General features: G+C 38.5%; 1 protein-coding gene and 1 long non-coding RNA gene across 7 annotated transcripts in view; one reads left to right on the plus strand and one right to left on the minus strand.

Annotated features, from left to right (window-relative positions):
* The window catches only part of LOC132501525 (uncharacterized), a 123,361-nt gene extending 117,961 nt beyond the window's left edge, over nt 1-5,400 (minus strand). For both annotated transcript variants that reach the window (XR_009534259.1, XR_009534258.1), the window contains exons 1-2: nt 5,315-5,400; nt 3,332-3,554 (exon numbers count right to left, since the gene is read on the minus strand). This is a non-coding gene — a long non-coding RNA (uncharacterized LOC132501525). The remainder of the gene's footprint in view (nt 1-3,331; nt 3,555-5,314) is intronic.
* A 473-nt stretch (nt 5,401-5,873) lies between these two features.
* The window catches only part of REL (REL proto-oncogene, NF-kB subunit), a 48,139-nt gene continuing 32,564 nt past the window's right edge, over nt 5,874-21,448 (plus strand). For all 5 annotated transcript variants that reach the window (XM_060117950.1, XM_060117952.1, XM_060117949.1 and 2 more), the window contains exons 1-3: nt 5,874-6,213; nt 16,846-16,988; nt 19,362-19,510. In XM_060117950.1, the coding sequence (XP_059973933.1) occupies nt 6,204-6,213; nt 16,846-16,988; nt 19,362-19,510 (302 nt within the window). In that variant the 5' untranslated portion in view covers nt 5,874-6,203. The remainder of the gene's footprint in view (nt 6,214-16,845; nt 16,989-19,361; nt 19,511-21,448) is intronic.

A 21,448-nucleotide genomic window follows, 5' to 3' on the forward strand; every position in this document is an offset into this window, starting at 1 on the left:
ATGGGTTGGAATACGATTGAGTGGCTTTCAAATGGGACAAAAGTATAGACAGGCATAATAGTTAGAAGTCCATTCCAGTAGTTCAGGTGAGATATGATGAAGATCTGAACAAGGACAATGGCAGTTAAGATGGAGAAGCAATGGATTCATACTGGTAAAATCAGCAGGACTTGATGATTAGACATTGTGGGTTAGGTAGGGGATTATTAGAGAGAGAGTCAAAGATGGCTCCCAACTTTCTAACTTGTGTCTGGGTAGATGGTGGTACAAGGAATATGGGAATAAGAGTAAACTTGGAAGAGGAGATGCTGTGTTGATTGAGTCTGGGGTGTCTATGAGTCTCCTAATAGACAACTGGATATACAAGTCTGAAACCCATGCAAAGATCCAGGCTGGATATATGGTCCTGGGACCATAGGTAAAATAATGGGAATGGGTGACATCACCCAGGGAGTGTGTGTGAGCTGAGAAGTACTTAACATCCCTCCCTCATATTCCCATTCAGACTTAAATTTTCCTAGTTCTTTGTCTTCTTTTTCAAAAATAAACCCATTGATATCCCCTGGGTTAAAAACCATACAAGAACTACTGTGTACTGGTCTGACATTATATTTATGACCACAAATTTCAAATGATCATTCAGTACAGGCAGACACACCTAATGTTCCACTCTCACAGACTGCATTTTCAGCTTCTCCTCTTGCTTGTTGCCCTCCACTCTCAGCTGAACATAACCTCATACCTCATATTTCACTAAAAAAAAAAATGCAATTTGACTGACTACTTCATCTCTATACCATCAGGTCTACTAGGTTCTACTTTCCTCCTTGTTACCACAGAGGAAGTGTCCCCATTCCAATCTATGGCCAATCCTATAACCTGTGCTTTAGATTTCATTCTTTCTCCCTTACTCATTACTTCCTTCCTCTCAATCATCACCTATTTCTCCTTCACTAGTGAGTCAGTCTTATCTTTTACAAACATGCCTTAATCTGACCCTCTATAAACAAAACAAAACTGTAGTACCAGAGACTGCTAGTGATTACTCATATCCAATTTCTTCTCTACTTCCATGGCACATATTTAAATTCCATTTCTCAAATTATATTTCTCAGCCCCCCTTGTGGAGACCATATGGAAAACAGACTGTGACCAGAGGAATGTATTCCACTTTCAGGTCTGGCACATAAAAATCTCCCATTCATGATTCTCTACCCTCTTTCCTTTTCCAAGATGACTTTCAAATCCCCATGTTGGTGCTACAAGATAGAAGGCATCTAGGTTCCTGGATAACTTCTGGAAGAAAGCCACTCAACTCACACTGGACTGTGACTCAAGTGATAAATAACCTTTGTGTTAACCTGGTGAGATGGAGGTTGTAGCGACAGCCCTTAGCCTAAGACAACCCCACATCCCCCTCCACCTATTGCCCCATTTGTTTCCTTTAACAGTCTTCAAAGAGTTGTATATACTCATCCTTCCCATCATTCTCTTCTCAACCTCCTCCAATTCAGCTTTCATTCCCACCATTCCACTGACATGGCTCCCATCAAGGTTACTGATGACCTTCATCTTGCCGAATCCAAGGTCATTTCTTTATTCTCATCTTTTGCAGTCTCTCAGCATCATTTAACACAGTTGACCACTTCCATTCTTTTTGAAATAGTCTCTTGGTTTTCCTCTTCTTTCACTGGCAGCTCCTTCTTTTCTACCAGCCTTCTTGGGTTCTTTTTAATTTTTTTCCTCTGTGTTCCCTTTTTTTTTTTTTTTAAATGAAATGCTGCTGACTCACACATCTTTATTTCTACCTTTGACCTCTCCCCTTAGCTTAGTTCTATATATTCAACTACCTACTCAGATATCTAATAGGCACCTGTAACTTAACAAGTCTAAAACACAACTCCTGGTTTTCCCTCTCAAACCTTTCTCTCACCAGCCTTCCTTTTTACCTTGTTGCTCAGACCAAAAATGTGGGTTATCCCTGATTCCTTTTTTTCCCCTTCCATCTGCATCCAATCCATCAGCAAGTCCTTCAGGCTCTGACACCTGAATCTTACTGAATATGACCCTTTTCACCATCTCCTCTGCTAAAACATAAGTCCAAACCACTTTTACTTCTCCCTTAGACGACTGCAACAGCCTCTCTGCCACTCTGCCTTCACTCCTGCCCCTGGTTAGCATACAGTGACCCTAGCAGTTTAACACATCAGCCAGAGTAAACTTCTCGAAATGTAATCATAAATCAATCACGTGCTTAAAACTCTCCAGTAGGTTCCTGTGTGCACCTGGAATAAAATCCATCCTCCTTACCATGGCCTACAAAGCCCTACATGATCTGGCCCCTGCTTATCTCTTCAACCTCATTCAGTTTGGTTTGGTCCCAGTGGTGTTTCAGTCCCTCACATAAGCTCTCTCCTGTCTCAAGGACTTCGTACTTGGTGTTCCTCGCACTGGAATGCTCTTTCCCTGAATCTTTCTGTGGATGTCTCTTTCTTTCTTTTTTTTTTTCTGGATGTCTCTTTCTTATTCCTCAGGACTCGGCTCAAATGTCACCTCCTCAGAGTATCCCTCTCCCTCAGTCACCTTCTATCCCATTACCTCATTTTCTTGACAGCAATAAAGAAACAAAATAGTTTAATAATAGTATTTTAGATGATCTTATTTGCTAACACGCTTGATGTCTTTCATGTGAGACAGCTGCACGAAGGCAGCGATTTTTGTCTTTTTTTTTTAATTGAGTAAAAGTTGATTATCTTGTTATTAGTGCTCGTGCCACAATCTAAAGAGCACCTGGCACAGAATATATATTTGTTGGACTGAATAAATAGTATCAAAAACTGTAAGCCCTTGAGGAATAATACCATGTGTTACATTACAATCCCCACCAACTAGCTGCCAATCATCTTTACAGTAATAAACTATTTTCCCCCCACATAAGTCTGAAAAAAAAAAAAAAAACAACTACGGGCTTCCCTGGTGGCGCAGTGGTTGAGAGTCTGCCTGCTAATGCAGGGGACACGGGTTCGAGCCCTGGTCTGGAAGGATCCCACATGCCGCGGAGCAACTAGGCCCGTGAGCCACGACTACTGAGCCTGCGCGTCTGGAGCCTGTGCTCTGCAACAAGAGGCCGCGATAGTGAGAGGCCCGCGCACCGCGATGAAGAGTGGCCCCCGCTTGCCACAATTAGAGAAAGCCCTCGCACAGAAACGAAGACGCAACACAGCAAAAATAAATTAATTAATTAATAAAAAAACCTCCTACCCCCAACATCTTCTTTAAAAATAAATAAATAAATAAAAAATAAAAATAAAAAATAAAAACTACTACTCACATTTGTTGTTGTTTTTAGTCCATCCATAACCTTGTCTTGTAATCTTCCTTTTTTTCTAATTAAGTTTATCCTGCACAAGTGAAATATTTTCACTTTTCAGATGTGGACTGGATCTTTGAAAAAAGGGTTCAGCAAGTTTCTAAAATAGTGAAAGGATTTCCAAAAAAGCCTTTAAAAAGGTGAGATAATATAAATCTACAGCTTCTTCATGTGACAAATAGCCCTGGAAATAAATACAAACATGCCATCCTATTAGTGAGGAGGTTTAAATAAGTGAGTCTTTGAAAAATAAAAATAAAATAAATTCAAAATTCTGTAGTGTTACTAAATCTCATAAGATCCAGCTTGTGATTTCATAGTTGGAGTGGTTTTAGGACTAGTTTGGGGTCCTGCAACTGGGACAGATTCTGTTTGGCCCAGAACTCTTCAGTAAGCAAACATTATTGTGTCCTATTAAGAAGCAACTATGGGCTTCCCTGGTGGCGCAGTGGTTGAGAATCTGCCTGCTAATGCAGGGGACGCGGGTTCGAACCCTGGTCTGGGAGGATCCCGCATGCTGCGGAGCAACGAGGCCCATGAGCCACAACTACTGAGCCTGCGCGTCTGGAGCCTGTGTTACTCAACAAGAGAGGCTGCGATAGTGAGAGGCCCGCGCACCGCGATGAAGAGTGGCCCCTGCTTGCCACAACTGGAGATAGCCCCCGCACAGAAACGAAGACCCAACAGCAAAAATAAATAAATTAATAAGCTTCTACCCCCAACATCTTTAAAAAAAAAGAAGCCCCTAAAACCAATCAATTTCTGGAGGTGAAATATAAACAAATACACGCAAAATATTTTCCATTCCTATTCGTCTCTCATCCTCCTATTGGATTCTTAAACATTTATGCTTAGTTCATTCATATAGTTCTCACATTTGGGATTGTAAGGGTAAATACAAGTCTAAAATAATTAAATTTAAAAATCTGCCTGGTGTCAAAAAGAACAAAGAACATTACCCTCTCTCTTTTCATTTAGCAATTCTTTTAGAAAAATAGAAGCTATAAATGATTTCTCTGAGATGTATGTACACCTTTTAAAAAGCTAAACAAGCTTCTTGCCAGTTTTGTACCCCCTTAAGATCTTTCTTGGGGGCCTTTGAGCTATCTCTTTGAAATGTGAATATCAAGGAGGATGGTGCCCCATCTCTCTGTCTCTGTGGGAGTTTAAACCTTGGCTTTTGGCTCCAAGATGTAACTTCCTATTTTTTTTCCTTGGGAGGACGACAACAGGTATGTAATTGATTGCATCTGTCTGATTATATAAACGAGTGAGATTTCTTCTCTTTGCAATCTCTTTAGTGCATCACAGTATGGTTTAATGCTTATTCTATAATAAAACTATTTCATTCTTTTCTACTTTTCTATATTTTGTGGAGAGGATGTTTTGGGCGTGTCAGGAGACTTTATTTTTAATTATTTCCCCAACTGGGTCCTCCAGTTTTGGCACTTGTATGGCTGATATTTCCCATTGCCCCCCACACTTATTTTAGGCGGTAAAGGATAGTGGAAAGAGCATGGAGCTTTTGGAGTTAGAAAACCCTGAGTTTAAACTGTTTTGTTTTGTTTTTTTTAGTAGCATTCTGAGGTATGAACAAGTTACTTAACTTCTCTGAACCCTGATTGCCTCATCTATAAAATGATAATAATACATTATAAGGTACTAAACTGACACATAGAAGGTTCTTTACACATGAAGGAAACAAAGTTAACTTAGATTCCTTTAGCATACTAAACTTTCGTCCTCCTTTCCACGTGGGTAACTCTGTCAACCCCCAAGGCAGTGTCCACGTCATTAATCTTGAGCACAGAGTGATGAGGCAACGAACTCACACTGCGGACCTCACGAGTTTAAAAAGTTTTAGTTTGTAAAGTACGTTAACAGAACAATTGAGATGATGCAAAGGGATAAGATCAGACTGCTGGGGTCCCCGTATGCAAATACCTTAATTACAGGCGCGCAGAGGCCGCTGCAGCTTCCGCACTTCCCCTCGAGTGCGCTCCGGGACGCCCGCAGGCGCGGGGGCGGGGATTTGCATGTGCGAAATCAGGAAGAGGGGGAACCACCCAACGAAAACCCCAGCTGTCCTTAGCCCTGCCTGGGAGGACGGGCCCCACTTCGCCGCCCGGCCCGCCCCCAAGTGCTCGCGGGCGGCCGGCCCTCTAGACGTCACCGCACCCTCCCACCCGCTCCTGAACTTTAAGCCACGCGCCCAAGAACACCCTGGAGGAGGGGGATTTCTCAGGAGCTGGCGGCTTTCGCACGCTCGGGGCCATCGCCTCCCGGCTCCCAGCGTTCCCTGCGCTCCCGAAGGTCCCGCGCTCGCGCTTCCGCGACCAGGTCCCAAGCCCACCGGGGCTCCGGGAGAGCGGGCGGGGGCGGGGGCGGGGGCGGGGCACGGGCGGGGCGGGGCGCGGGCCGCTGAGGGCGGACGCACGCGCGCCGGTCGCAAGACGCTCCGCCCCCGCCCCAGCCCGGGGGAAGCGGCGGTGAGGAGCTTACGTCAGACGCGGGAAGTCCCCTCCCGCCGGGCTGTTCGCCTCTCGGGCAGACCTACCCTCAGCTGTATCAGCGCTCCGCCTCCTGGCTCCTGCAGCCTGGACGGGCAACGCCGGTTGACCGGAGCGCGAGAATTAAGCGGGTGGGAAGGTGTGAGCCGCAAACCCAGAGGAGGGCGGGAAGGAGGAAGAGGAGGCCCGGGGGTGGTCAGGGGGACTGGGGATCCCGCCGGCAGAGGTCCCTTGGCCGCCTGACTGACTGACGGGCTGATTGACTGCAGCGGCCTCGGGTCCGGACGGTCGGAGCGGGGCGGCGCGGTGCGGTGAGCTGAGCCATGGCCTCGGGTGAGTGTTCTCGGCGCGGGCTACCGAGGGCCGGGCGGGAGCCTGGCCCTGACGGCGGGGGCGGGGGAGGAGCGCGTCCGAGGGTCTTGCAGCTCAGGGTTTCGGGCGCTCAGTTTTGGTTGTGACTCCTTCTGCCTTTAAAATCGCCTCTGGCAAACTGTCAACCTTTTTAAAAAGTAAACTGGTTCAGGGTTTGCGTGGGAAATCAAAGTCACGCTCTGTAATTTGATGCCATTATAATAGCCGGGGCCTTAGAGTTTGCAAAGACTTGGTTTTTGGATTAGGGAAGTAATAAGAATCTAAATAAAGGAGGACGAAGATTTCCCGTATTTAAAAATTGATTTAAATTGAAATGGTGGTTTTACGTTTTAGAACAGGAACGAGGAACCTTCCGACCTCAGGAGAGGTCTATCTTTTTTTAGTTTAATTTCATCAGTTGCCAAGAGGTGATCGCTGTCGTGCTGACAGTTGGACAAAATGCGGTGCGGCTTTAAAAATCACCAGTGGTATTTTAACAGGTCTTACGTGGAAATGTTGCTTCAACAAAGTGAAACATTTTTACTGTAAAGTGCGTACTTTCTAATTTATGGAACAGAAGTCGAGTTTTGTTTTGTTTTCCTTTGTTGGAAAGAAGGGGGAAAGAGGATTTTTAGAATTCCCGTGCTTTAAAATAAGAGTTAGAATGAAAACAATTTTCTGTCACTTATGTGAATACTTATTTTTAGTCAATAAATGCGTGGATCTCTTGCTTTGGGGGAAACCAGTTTACCAAGAAACTGCTTAAAGGGTGAGGGAGGGAGCCTCACATCCAGCCATGGTTTAGGTCTGCCTGTAATCTAAGGGAAGTAAATCAGGTAGACTGCATTCGAGTGGGACCTTTACAGAAATCTGGCAAGGTTTATGGGGGCACTTTCCCGGCAGAGGGAGCAGCGTGAGCAGAGGCTGGGGGGCCTAAAAGTGTGGATTAACCCTGTGCTAGGAGGCTACAGACGGAGGCTTGTTTATGCTTGACCCGCATCCTCCCAACTCCCTGGTTCAGTGACCCTCAGTAGAAGGCTGATGACTAGTAGAGAAGAGGAAGTAGAAAGCATAAAGGACTTTTTTAAAAAGGGTTGAGCAGAACAAAGCCATAGCTAGTGCTGTAGGCTGAGAAGGAAATTGGGGTGGTTCACATGACATTTGATTTCAGTTTGTCTGTGGTTTTCATGTGAGAATACAAATGTAGTTTAACATATTTCAACTTTCTCTTTAGCCACTTAAGTGACCCTGAACTTTCAGATAATCTTGTAAATTCATAAATTCAAACCGTCTATAGATTAAAAGTGCAAAGTGACTTGAAACACTTGGTTAATTTATTGATTATCAGAAAGATTTTGTATGAAAGTTAAAGAAGGGCCAGCATTATAAGAAAAAAAAAATTAGCCTTCTGGTAATTTAACCAAACTTTGTTGATATATGGCATGAATGTAATACTCCTAATTCTTTCAAAAGAGAAAGAAAAGAATTAGCCATTTATATAGCGTATTCTAAGACCCACATCATTTAAAAATGTGATACAGTTTAAACTTGTTAAATGACACTGTATTTTGTCCTATTGTGAGGACTGATTTCCTAAATTGAAGGGGAAAAAATTTAAAGGAATGGAAAGTTGTACGGTAATTTTCTTTTTTTTCCTGTTTTCTGGAGTTGCATTAAAATGGGACTGTTTAAAATATAACAAGTTATTTAAGTTGTAATTCAGTTGTCTGAAAACTGCTGAGGAAAAGTCTGGGTTTCCTTAATCACTCAGTAAAGACCTTAGACAAAAAGATTCACAAAATTATAAACTCCCATCCTGTTTTGAAACAGTAATTTAACCGAAAGAGTAACAACAACGACAAAAAAACTTTTGCTTAATTAGTTTATCATTGTCTAGTTTAGAGTCTGTTTGTAGTAAAGTTGTATAAAACCTCAAGAAGTATTTTTATTGATTACCAAGCATTTAAGACCATTTCTCACCGGATGTAATATGTAAATAGGTGTCTGTAGTTGAATATATGATCTGTATAACGTGAAAGTAACAGATCATTATTTCATAAATAAAATTATATAAGTACCATGAATAACTGGGACTTTATGTATGATTCTAAATTTTGTTCAATTAAATTATATTATTTAGGATTTCACAGCTCAAGTTCTATTAAGCTGTCTTTATTGCTTTTTTTAAAAAAAAAATTACACCTTGGTTCCAGTCTCTTGACACAATTAATGAGGACAGACATTAAGAAAAATGTTCTCAGTCCTATCCAAGGTATGCATAGACAGTCATTACTCTTGTATATTTATGATTCTATCCTGTTTAATGTAAATAAAATTAGCTCTTGGGTTTCCCTGGTGGCGCAGTGGTTGAGAGTCTGCCTGCCGATGCAGGGGAGGGACACGGGTTCGTGCCCCGGGCCGGGAAGATCCCACATGCCGCGGAGCGGCTGGGCCCGTGAGCCATGGCCGCTGAGCCTGCGCGTCCGAAGCCTGTGATCCGCAATGGGAGAGGCCACAACAGTGAGAGACCCATGTACCGCAAAAAAAAAAAAAAAAAAAAAAAATTAGCTCTTTTTTTGTCTGAATTTAAAGCTTCTCATTGTTCCAGTAGAAAGTGCAAATGTTCCTGTGTGTGCATAGCTCTGTTTACTAATAAATAGTACTGTCTTTGGTAAAATATGTTTTAAAATTTAGGTAATTTATTTTTATTTACAGTTTTAAAAATTATTATTTTTTAAATTGGAGTATAATTGATTTACAGTATTGTTTAGTTTCACATGTACAGCATAGTGATTCGGGTTTTTTTGCAGATTATATTCCATTATGGGTTATTACAAAATACTGGGTATAATTCCCTGTGCTGTACAGTAAATCCTTGTTGCTTATCTATTTTATGTATAGCATATTCACAGTTTTCTTTAGTATAGTTCTGCTACATCACATAATAGGAAGTACACAAAGAAATTGTGTTATTGCACTACTTACCAACTTTGTAGTGTAAATTGCAAGAGAACTGTTTCTCTTGAGTAAGGGGGAAAAATCAATGTAGCACGACACAATTTAATCTTTAATGAAAAACTGGAGCTGGAATTGATACGTAAAGACAGTGATTTATTTTTTTAATAGAAGACTGAACACATAAACATGAAGGCTGCTTCAGAAGTGCAACACATGAAAATGTAGAGATAACAGTAGTATAAAAGAATTAAGATGATATATGATAGACATAGAGTGAAGGGAATGAGCAAGTGAAATGACTAGGGAGGAATCATGATGAGTCATAATTGGGAACATCTGGGGTGTGTGTAGTATCTTTCTCAAATATAATTTGAGGGACTCAGAATTTCCTTTCATTCCATCTTTCTTTCATCTGTGTTTTCTGCAAATGATTGTGTTTGTAGGCACATGACCCAAATAATTGCATGGGATATACTTATAGTAAAAAATTATTTGTTTAATTCATATTTAAATGGGCATCCTATAATTTTTATTTTTAAATCTGACAGTCTTAATCCAGACAGATGATTTGGCCCTGCCATCTGTTTTTAATTTAGTTTCTCTACTTTTTTCACCCTGGAAGTTAAAATTTTTTTTCAGGAGTTATTCTTCCACCCTGCACCCCAATGGCAGTGGAATCTCTAGCAGTAAAATCTCTTTGCCAAAATTTTTTACATATTTTATTTACCTTGTGGTGCATACATCAGCCAAATACTCATCTGCAAATTCCCTTACTTGGATTCTTAAAGCCCAGATGAGAGAGTCAGCCTGATATACTGGAATAAACCTGGATTTTAGTTCATGATGGACCTGGGTTGGTTTTTATTCCAATTCTGCCACTCTGTGATTTGAAAATGGGTATAACTACTGCAGAGTCTTAATAGGAGCAAATGAGGTAATGCATGCCCATAAATGTTAGTTTTCTTCTGTACTGGAGCTGTTTTGGGACTCAGACCTCTAGGAAACAGGAGCTCCTAGAAACACTTGGCACTTAATACTGTTTAAGTATCCTGATGATTCTAGAATTTTACAAAACCTTAAGGTTTCATAAAAATAGACCAGATGCTAGATAGAAAACATATCTTTCAAGAATATGTAAGCACGCTCATTTACTTTTAAATAATTTGAAGTGGTTTTGTGTATATTTAAACTAGGGGAGTAGAAGTTGACAGTGATGTTTGGAGGCAGTCTCCTTTGTCCACTTAAATGATAGTAAGCATTCTGAAGAAGAAAGTAAATAAAAAATTGCTTAGTAAATAAACCACGTGTTCTTTTGCTAATTTGATTGATATAACTTATCCTTCCTTTGATTTCTTTTGCACCTTCTGCGTTAGTCTTTTTCTGTCTTTATGGGAATAGGCTTGAGTTTTCCTTGCCCTTTTGTTAATTGGATACAATTCTGTGTAGGAAGTGGTAACTCTAAATTTTTATTGTAATTGGGAAGAAATGGAAAAACTCACCTGTGTCTTAAGGTAAAGAAGGTCATCAACATAATTCATTTCGGTTTGAGGAAAGAAGAACAGGTCTTTTCTTTTTCTCCAAAGTGAGTAGAGGTGATATTTAGAAAAGTATATATTGGTAGTTCCATTTGCTCCTTTGGGTCTCAGGCAATCTGTTATCCTGTACTTCAGTGAATGAGATTCAGTCTCTAGTCAGTTATTCAAAATTGTGGTGTTCACACATTGGCATGCTGTCTTGTAAGAAGTGTTACTGATGGTAGTTAAAATATTAATTTTGTAAAAGATTTATTTTAAATATCAGTGCAGTTGAAGGCTATCTCTGTAATAGTGCTTTTTTTCTCTTGCTTGCGTTTGGGCAAGCTTTTTAGAGTGGGAGAGAGTTACAGGTAGTCAGAATTCCTCCACCTAGTCTGTCCATCACCCGGCTCATCCTTGTGCATGAATTTTGGGGTTGCTTCTCCAGATATGTGTGTTGTTGTTTCCACTTCTTTATGTTTTAGGGCAATGGTTCTTAATCAGGAGTGTGTTCAAATTGCTTGGGAAGTTTTTCTCAGAAACAAGTCTGGGCTTTAGATGGATTTCTATCTCTATTCAGCAGATCTCAGGTGGGGTCAGGACATGTATGTTTTTTGAAAAAACTACCTAGGTGATTCTGATATATAGCCCCAATATGAACTTTGTTCCAGGAATTTCATTGCATCTAAATACTCACTTGCCTGTGCCAAGATGCATTATCTTCTTAAACTAAGTTGCATTTAGCTTATTTGCTATATCAGTTATTGTGACTTTATCCACAGCTGCTTTTATGCTGCTTGTTCTCTGAATTTGACCCCCCTGGGATCCCAGCTGTCATATTTGCTAATGTCATTCATAATTTCTTTTTCTTACAACTTTACATAATTTTGAACTTTAGTTTTATCAACTGTAAAATGGGATAATAATTCCTGTCCTGTTTTTATGAGACTGAAGTTAAGAGGATCAAATGGGAAATGTATATTAAAGTGCCTTAAAACAGTGTTTTAATTACTATAATTAACATTTTTTCACTGTGCAATTAATGCTGGTTCCCAGTGCTAGCTGACAGTTGATCATCCACTTTTATCTTTTATTTCAATGTACGTTCTTTTTTTTTCTTTCTTTTCCAATGTACTTTCTTTTTTTAATCTTAAAAACTCAAATAGCACTCTTTCTTGCCTAAGTGCAAATAAAAACATAAATATATCTTGCAAACATTTTGGCTGTATTTCAAATGTTATTCTGGTCTGTATGAGCATTTTACAATACTGTTAAAAATTTAGGGGTCAATCCCAGCTGTGCATAATATTGGTTAAAGAAAAGTACAGTAATCAGCTTGTTTAGAACCAACTTTTGAAGACATTTCTATGATTTTCAAAACTGTAGTGATTTGAGATAATCTTAGTTAAGAGTACTCATTTTCTCTACAGTTCCCTGATTTATGTTTTACCAACTTCCACTCCATAGATGATTGCATTTCACCACTTTTTATCTTCAGGAAGGATGGCACTTCAGAACAGGGTACTGAGGAAGGAAGTAACTGATACACTGTACTGATGCATGATATTATAAATGATTTATAGCTGGGAAGTTTTTAAAAATTTATAAATAGAGGTAAAGAAATTAGAATATGAATAGGTGTGAGGAGTATGAAGGTGTAGCGATTTTAGTACTCACAAAGCACTGTTTTTTTCCTTAGTAGTACAGCCTAATAAGGAAAATCTGAATAATTATTAATATAGTCTTTCAATGTTTGCATAATGTAGACAAACAAAAACATCTTTAAATTTTCAGTCATTCATTCCACAGATATTTACTGAATATCTGTGCAAGGCACTGATGAGTAGGACACAATTCCTGCCTTTAGGTAGCTTGAAGAAATAAAACAAGTTGTTTGAAGAAATAAAACAAGTAGCTTTTTTTCAAGAAGAAATAATACAGTGAGTCTTCCCTAACTTACAGTTATTTGCAATAATTGCCATAAACAAAACGCTGTGATAGTTTAGAGGAGGGGAACATTATTTCCAGCTGGGGGAATGGAGAATATTACAGTAAACTCTGGTTGTTAGACTTTTTACCAATAAAGAGCTTCTACAATAGAAAGAATAGAGTTCAAGGGTTTTTTTAAGTACTTGATGTTATATGATAACTAATATTTGTCATTTTTAGAATTTAAAAATCTTTTTAAAATGTTTTATTTAATCTTTCAACAACTGCTTTTCTGTTCTCTTGTCTACAGACTTTTTTCTTAAACACACTTTCTAGTTTAAGGAGGTGTTGTATAACCAATGAAATATTTGAGTGCTCACTTTAAGCCTAGCACTTTTATTCACACTCCTCCCTCAGAAGTTAGCCACTTACCATTAGTGATGTCATTCTATATCAACTTCCCACTAAGACACCTTTAAATAAGCAGTGGGCAGGGATTTATTGGACCTTTAGTTCAACCACAAAGATGGTTTAAGATATTACTTAAAAAATACTGTTGAGTATTTTGAACTTCATTTTCAGAGGAAAATGTACTTTCTTTTAAATACTCCTACAAGGATATATAAGGTTGTGAAATTTTTGGTCTTTTTTTATTAGAGTATAATTCACTTACAATGTTGTGTTAGTTTCTCTTGTACAGCAAAGTGAATCATATATATATATATATATATATATATATATATATACATATATATACAAATATATATCCACTCTTTTTTAGATTCTTTTCTCATATAAGTCATTACAGAGTATTGAGTAGAGTTCCCTGTGCTATACAGTAGGTTCTTTTTTTGTGGCTGCACTGGGTCTTTGTTGCTGCGCACGGGCTTTCTCTAGTTGGGGCGAGCGGGGGCTACTCTTCTTGCAGTGCACGGGCTTCTCATTGCAGTGGCTTCTCTTGTTGCAGAACGTGGGCTCTAGGCGTGAGGGCTTCAGTAGTTGCAGCACGCGGGCTCAGTAGTTGCGGCACATGGGCCCCAGAGGGCGCGGGCTTCAGTAGTTGTGACGCGTGGGCTCAGTAGTTGCGGCACACAGGCTCTAGAGCACAGGCTCAGTAGTTGCCCCGCAGCATGTGAGATCTTCCCAGACCAGGGATCGAACCTGTGTCCCCTGCATTGGCAGGCGGATTCTTAACCACTGGACCACCAGAGAAGTCCTATAGAGTAGGTTCTTATTTGTTATCTATTTCATATATAGTAGTGTGTATATGTCAATCCCAATCTCCCAGTTTTTCCCTCCCAAGGATGCAAAATTGAAATACTCATCTGCATGCGTTACATTTTTCAGTAAAATTGAAATAAGTATTATTAACTTGATTAGGTTAAAGTCAGTTTTCCCTGGCTCTTTGTCTTTTGAATAAACAAATAGGTAGTAAATTCAAGCACAAGGAGTCTAAACCAAACAGAATAAAATTAAAGGTACCAGTAATGCTTTACTTAGTAACACAAAGTAGAAAATATGGAGCCATCAATGATTCTTTTTTTTTTTTTCCTTTTTTTTTGCGGTATGTGGGCCTCTCACTGTTGTGGCCTCTCCCGTTGCGGAGCACAGGCTCCGGATGCGCAGGCCCAGCGGCCATGGCTCACGGGCCCAGCCGCTCCGCGGCATATAGGATCCTCCCAGACCGGGGCACGAACCCGTATCCCCTGCATCGGCAGGCGGACTCTCAACCACTGCGCCACCAGGGAGGCCCGCCATCAATGATTCTTTACTTAATCTTAACCCTAATGTTCATTCAGTCACCAAGTACTGTCAATTTTATCTTTTAAATAATCCTTCATTCCTATTATCACTACCAAGTTTCAGAAATACTCTCATCATTGCCCACATTACTGTAACAGCCTCTAAACTGATCACCTTGCTTTCTCTTTTCTTTTTAATCTGTTCACTGCCACCAGAATTCTTACTCTAAAATGTCAATCAGATCATGTGATTTCCCCTGCATAAAACCTTTCATTGATTCCCTGTCACTCAAATCTCCAAATGTACTCTGGCTTTGGTTCTCTTTCTGAGGGTGGAAGTGTACTTCATTTCCATTGGGGCTGTATTGTGATACTTTAGCTCTTTTTTTCTGTGCCTCCACCATTGGACACACTCTTCCCTTTCTCTAGAATGCCTGCGTTTCTCCCTTCCCCCTCCCCACCCTTTTGCTTCAGTACCTCTTTTTTTCCTTTGACAAAGTTAGGCTTTCCTGACTCTTGCTCTTATTACAATTTTTTTTTTTTTTTTTTTTTTTTTTTTTTTGCTGTACGCGGGCCTCTCACTGCTGTGGCCTCTCCCGTTGCGGAGCACAGGCTCCGGACACACAGGCTCCGCGGCCATGGCTCGCGGGCCCAGCCGCTCCGCGGCATGTGGGATCTTCCGGGATCGGGGCACGAACCCGTGTCCCCTGCATCGGCAGGCGGACTCTCAACCACTGCGCCACCAGGGAAGCCCTCTTATTACAATTTTATGTAGAATTTTGTTAGCATAAACAAAATTTTGTTCCTTCCTCTATAGTCTAATAATTTGTGTTGTTTGCCTCACTATTCTGTAAGATCCTTGAAAGAAGCAGTTGTATATATACTGTCATGGTATCACTATAAATCATTGTTTTCAAGAAAGCATTCAAAATAATAATAGACCATTTACTGAATATTTGTTATATGCCTGACACTTGGTAAGAACCTAACACGTTATCTCTAATACTCACAACAACCCTATGTGGTAGGTGCTATTGTTATTATCTCCATTTTATAGAGTAGGAAACTTAAGAGATATGATATTTCCAGGGTCTTCAATGTTAAGATGTGGCTGAGTAGTACTCAAAAGGCCTCTTCCCCATACTGCACTGATAATACCCACTGTGTTACCCTTTCTGAAGATTTGCTTGCATCGTAACAGAGGATAAGCCTTTTTGTCAAATAAATGGATATCTTAATTGTGGGAATTTAGAAATCACTAAAGTGATTGAGGGAGGGTTTTTTGGGGGGTTTTGGTTTTTGACTTGGGGTTTTTTTTTTAGTGGAAGACATCTTTATACCCCTGAAATAATGATATGTTGCTAAGTACCCTACTTGTAAGCACACTTGAGTGTCTTTATTAAACTGTCACTTCCATGATTTGGATAATAAGAGGGGGCAAAAGTGCATATGGTTTAGACAGCTTTATTGACGTATAACTAATGTACAATAAATTGCACATGTTTAAAGTATGCAATTTTATAACTTTTGACATATTTATACAATTTTCAGATCATCACCAGATCATCATCAGTAATTAACATGTCTGTCATTCCCCAAAGTTCCCCATCCACTTCACACCCCTATGCTTAGGCAACCAGTGATCTGCTTTCTATCATTATAGATTAGTTTACATATTCTAGAGTTTTATATAAATGGAATCATAACAGTATGTGTACTTTTGATCTGTTTTCTTTCACTCAGCATATTTATTTTGAGATTCATCCATGTTGTTCTGTGTATCAGTATTGATTCTAAAGGTATATATTTTGAATTACATTTGTTATAGAAAGTAAATAATTATTTTCTTTTCCTCTGTTGTGTCTTATACTTTAGGTAGGACTGACTGAAAAATTCTTTTGAGCGTAAAGTCCCTTCTGGAACTTGTTTTGCTGTACTGTGTATAAGTCCTTTAAGATTCCAATGGAGATATAAAAAACTTAACATTTCCTTCTGCAAGGATTTAAATACATTTTCATTTTCAATGAACAGTCTTTTAGTCCACTGTTAAGTCTAATGTAAAATCAAGCAAAGTCACTTTTGGAATATAATATTGTACTTCTGAAGACTATCTTCTTGACCCTTTTGGGAGAATTTTGGGGGAAAACCCTTCTGCTTGGTCTCATGTAAGTGGGTATCTCTGAAGTGGTTATCACAGAACTTCACTCTGGCATTAGTTATAGATATTAAACAATAAAGTGCTAACCAGTAAATATGATTTGAATGACTTGTGTTTACACTGTACGGGAGCTCAATTTGAATGAGAGAGAAGAGTGTCTTTACCACCCAATCTTTGATAATTACATTTCAACCTTGTTATTTAATATTGAGAGGGAAAATTTTTTAGTCTACTGTTTTATAAAAAACAAAATGGTCAAAATCCATTATCATTTCTATTGTAATCTCACCCTCCCCCCTTTTAAAATTTTCAGGTGGTTATAACCCATGTATAGAGATAATTGAACAACCCAGGCAGAGGGGAATGCGTTTTAGATACAAATGTGAAGGGCGATCAGCAGGCAGCATTCCAGGGGAGCACAGCACAGACAACAACCGAACGTACCCATCTATCCAGGTAATAGACCATTCTCCTGTGTGTGTCTGTCTCTTAGTTGCTTCATATTTTAGCTACAGCAACTATGTTAAAGACCCAGCTTCTTCACAGTGATCTCCACCAGCTTTTCTTCCTTTTTTTTCTTTTTAATTGATCTATACTGCATAGAATTCTAGGGACATTTCTTAAGTACAGCATGGATTCTTCATCCCTGTGGATAGTTATACATTGTGTGTTAATCTAAGTAGAGTGATTCCCAGTGCTTAGTATACATTGGCAGCTTTTGGATGATGATCCCTTTCATGGAACCAAAAGCTAATGAGGAAAAAGCATTCTCTCCTTCCAGAGGTGATCAGAATTGTTCTGTAGATTGAAAACATGCATTTGGGAATTCAATTAGAATTCTTCCTGCAGTCACTTGGTTAATCTAGGGTCTGGGTAAAAAGAGAACATTTTTGTCTTTTTTCCCCCTTACCTTTATTGCCTATCCCTGATACTCTGGGTTGCCTTGACTGATTTGAAATATTGTCACTTTTTAAATATAGTTTTTTCATATTAGCATAAATTTTGAAAGCAGTTTGACTTTGGTAATATACTATAATTATAAACTATACTATATTTGTATTTTATATTTATATACATTTCCTTCAGTTTTTAATGATTTTTTTTAAATTCTTTAAATGCCAATTTAAAACCTTAATGGCAGAGTGGATTTTTGAAAAGTGTTATTCAATGTTTCATCAGCAGATCTGAATTCACTATTTTATAACTAGATTATTTACAGAGTTTATTGAACTTAAAGGAAAGGCTAAGTTATATAACAAGCCAATGGCAAAATTACATATTGAATTACAAATTCCAATCTTCTATCACATTTTTTTTGTTAGCAATATGGATTTGAGTTAGATCTAAGTCTTTTTATATAATGTTAAAATGGGAGAGGTGCTAAGAAAAGGTAAATAAGAAAACAGTAATCTTCTATTCCTTTAAGAGCGAATTTTAACTCTTCTCCATAATTCAGCTTATTCTATACATTCTCTTTAATATTTCTAAGATCTATATCCTTACCATTCCAGTATATTCTAAACAACTTTGCAGCTTGAGTTCTACATTAGCCTACCTTATGCTTTTTTTTTCTTTTTCTTTTTTTTTGGGCTGCACCACACGGCTTGCAGGATCTTAGTTCCCCAACCAGGGATCAAACCTGTGCTCCTGCAATGGAAGCACGGAATCCTAACCACTGGACCGCCAGGGAATTCCCAACCTTACACATTTAAGTTGTTACCTTCTCTTTTATTTAGAAAAGCAATAAATACTTTCTGGTTACTGTTCAAATTAAGTTTAAATTCAAAATTATGGATTTTAATGCCCTTTTACCTGTGAAACCACCTATTCTTACTTAACTGTCTTGCCATTTGTGCTTGCAAATTTGCTAGCTTCCAACCTAAACATTAGCTCATCCCCACATGCTTCCTTCCTCTCCCATGTTTAACTCTTCTTTCTCAGTGTTCTGTGTGAAAACTTAATTTTGCAAAACTCAACTTGATTTATTGCCTCTCATACAGTGAACACTTGCAGTATGCTTACTGATTAACAAATATTTTTGTAAAATGAAATGTAATGTATTAAGTAAAATGATCATGTTTGTGTGCTATCATTTCCATTATGGCTTAAATATATACTTTTTTGTTTTTTGGCTGCGTTGGGTCTTTGTTGCCGCGTGTGGCCTTTCTCTAGTTGCGGCGAGTGGGGGCCACTCTTCGTTGCGGTGCGTGGGCGTCTTATTGCTGTGGCTTCTCTTGTGGAGCACAGGCTCTAGGTGCACCGGCTTCAGTAGTTGCAGCATGCGGGCTCAGTAGTTGTATCTTGCGGGCTGTAGAGCATAGGCTCAGTAGTTGTGGCGCATGGGCTTAGTTGCTCCGTGGCATGTGGAATCTTCCCGGACCAGGGCTCCAACCCATGTCCCCTGCATTGTCAGGCGGATTCTTAGCCACTGTGCCACCAGGGAAGCCCTAAATATATACTTTGAAGGGATGTTTATGGTATGACAATGAATATAAGAGCATGGCATTCAGTGACTCAACATCTTAGAATTTCCTCATGCTCTGTGATAATATTTTGGTGTAATTTTACTTGTTTTCAAAGGAAAGTAAGCAAAAATCAGATGATATGACCAATTGAATTAGGGCACAAAATAATATGCCAAGGAACTGAGAGGTAAAGTTCTTCTCTACTGGTATTCTCTGTAAAGTTTCATCCAAACTGCAGTTGCCAGTCAATTGGACTTTATTTATCCAGTGCTAACTGTATTATATAAATTGAACTCTCATTTTGTAGATCAGTTCTTAATGAGACGTATTTATGGATCATATATTTTATTTCCCCCCTTTTCAGATTATGAACTACTATGGAAAAGGAAAAGTGAGAATTACATTAGTAACGAAGAATGACCCATATAAACCTCATCCTCATGATTTAGTAGGAAAAGACTGCAGAGATGGCTACTATGAAGCAGAATTTGGACAAGAACGCAGACCTTTGTTGTAAGTACACAGTCACAGACATTTTTAGGAATAGGATAAGCATAGAATGAATGCTCTTGATTCCTATCCATGTACCTCTGTTATTTTTTAGCAGAATAAACTAATTCCTCACTGTACTTCTATTTACTATAGTATACATTTACATTTTCTTATCATTTGCATTGGAACTACCCTTTCATTCTTTATTAGTAGACACAGTCCATGATGGTAGCAGGAATACTTCTTTATTGTAACTAAAAGTAAACAAACTTATTTTATGCTGCGATTTTCTTTCTTAGTTTGAGCAACTTATGAAAGATTTTCTTTGATAAATTTTTACTCTCTTTTCATTGATAGTTAACTTAAAAATTGCCAGATGTGAGAAAATCAACTGGAAAACTGGAATTATTATCTGAAAAGGGCAGTTATAAAATTAACATACAACAACAGCTCTAAAATTTTTAAAAAGTATGTAATACTTTGTGTTTGAGGCTGCTGGATGGATCCATTCATCCTATTGGTGAGAGTGTAAATAAATATAATCTTTCTGGTAGGCACTTTAACAACTACATAGCAAAAGCCTGAAAAATATGAATGTCTCTTGAACTAGCAACTCTATTTCTAGGAATTTATCCTGAGGAAATAATTTCTAATTAAGCATGTTCAGAAACTTAGCTATAACGATGTTCATTGAAGCTTTGTTTGTGATGGCAAAAAGTTAGAAGCAGTCCAGATAATAAACAAAGGGGGATTAGTTAAATAAACTGGTATATCCATGCAGTGTACTCCTATGTAGCCTTAAAAATAACCTTGCAAATATGTCTTTGTATAGAATGATATTCCCAATATTTAGATAAATAAAATAGGGCTTTAAAACAATGTGTGATAAATAATTTTTTTAATTTTCATTTTATATTGGAGTATCGTTGATTAACAATGTTGTTTTAGTTTCAGGTGTACGTGATAAATAATTTTTTCAAAAGTAAATGTGTACATATACATAGTAGTATAAACACTAAGGTATTGATAGTTGTCTCTGGGTGGGAAGAATTGTGGGGTTTTATGTTCTTTTAACTGGTGTTTATTTTATAATTCATTTTTTGTAACGAACATGTGTTGCCTTTGAGGAAAAATGAAACCAATTGCAACAGGAAAAGATTAGTAGCCTCCTTAAATACTAGCAGTAACCATTTAGAAAGTATACTTTTAAAATATTCCTCTTCCAGTAACAACACAAAACACAAACTATCTAGTTATACAAACTTGGCAAGAGGTATTTCCTGTTTACATTATTTGACCTCCCAATAGCATTTTACATTGTAGATTACTCCTTTATTGGAACATTATTATTCCTTGATTTCTGATTTAGTAAGAACAAACTTTCCTGTTTTACTTCTTACTTCTCTGGCTGTTCTTTCTCAGTCCTAGTTACAGGCAGTTAAATTTTTGGACTACCTTTATTATGTCCAGTGATGCCCATTAATGCCTGTTAGGGCTGTCCTACCTTTCCCCTCACTCCAAGATCCTGTTAAGGATCATACATTATTTTTAGGTGTCATGCTTATTTAGTCTCCTTTAATTTAGAACAGTTTCTTGGCCTTTGTTGGTCTTTCATGACATTAACATTTTTGAAGAGCTTAGGTTGTTTTGAAGAATGTTGTTCAATGTGGATTAGTCTGAATGGTTGCTCATGATTATGTCCATGTTACCATGAATAATAATTTCATGTTAACATGAAATATTTTGGATGAGAAATCTACAGAGGTGATGCTGTATTGTTCTCAAAATAATGTTTTAGGAGACGCAATATTAGTTTTTTCCCATTGGTGATATTAATTGGCATTCTATTGTAAAGAAAAACTTTTCCATCTTCCCCTACCTCAGTTGAAAAAATACCACTATAGACTCATGGGTTCTTTTATTCAGTGTATTATAATTGAATGCTAGTCCATTACTAGC

Source organism: Mesoplodon densirostris, chromosome 14, assembly GCF_025265405.1.
Source record: "Mesoplodon densirostris isolate mMesDen1 chromosome 14, mMesDen1 primary haplotype, whole genome shotgun sequence".
Lineage (NCBI taxonomy): Eukaryota > Metazoa > Chordata > Mammalia > Artiodactyla > Ziphiidae > Mesoplodon > Mesoplodon densirostris.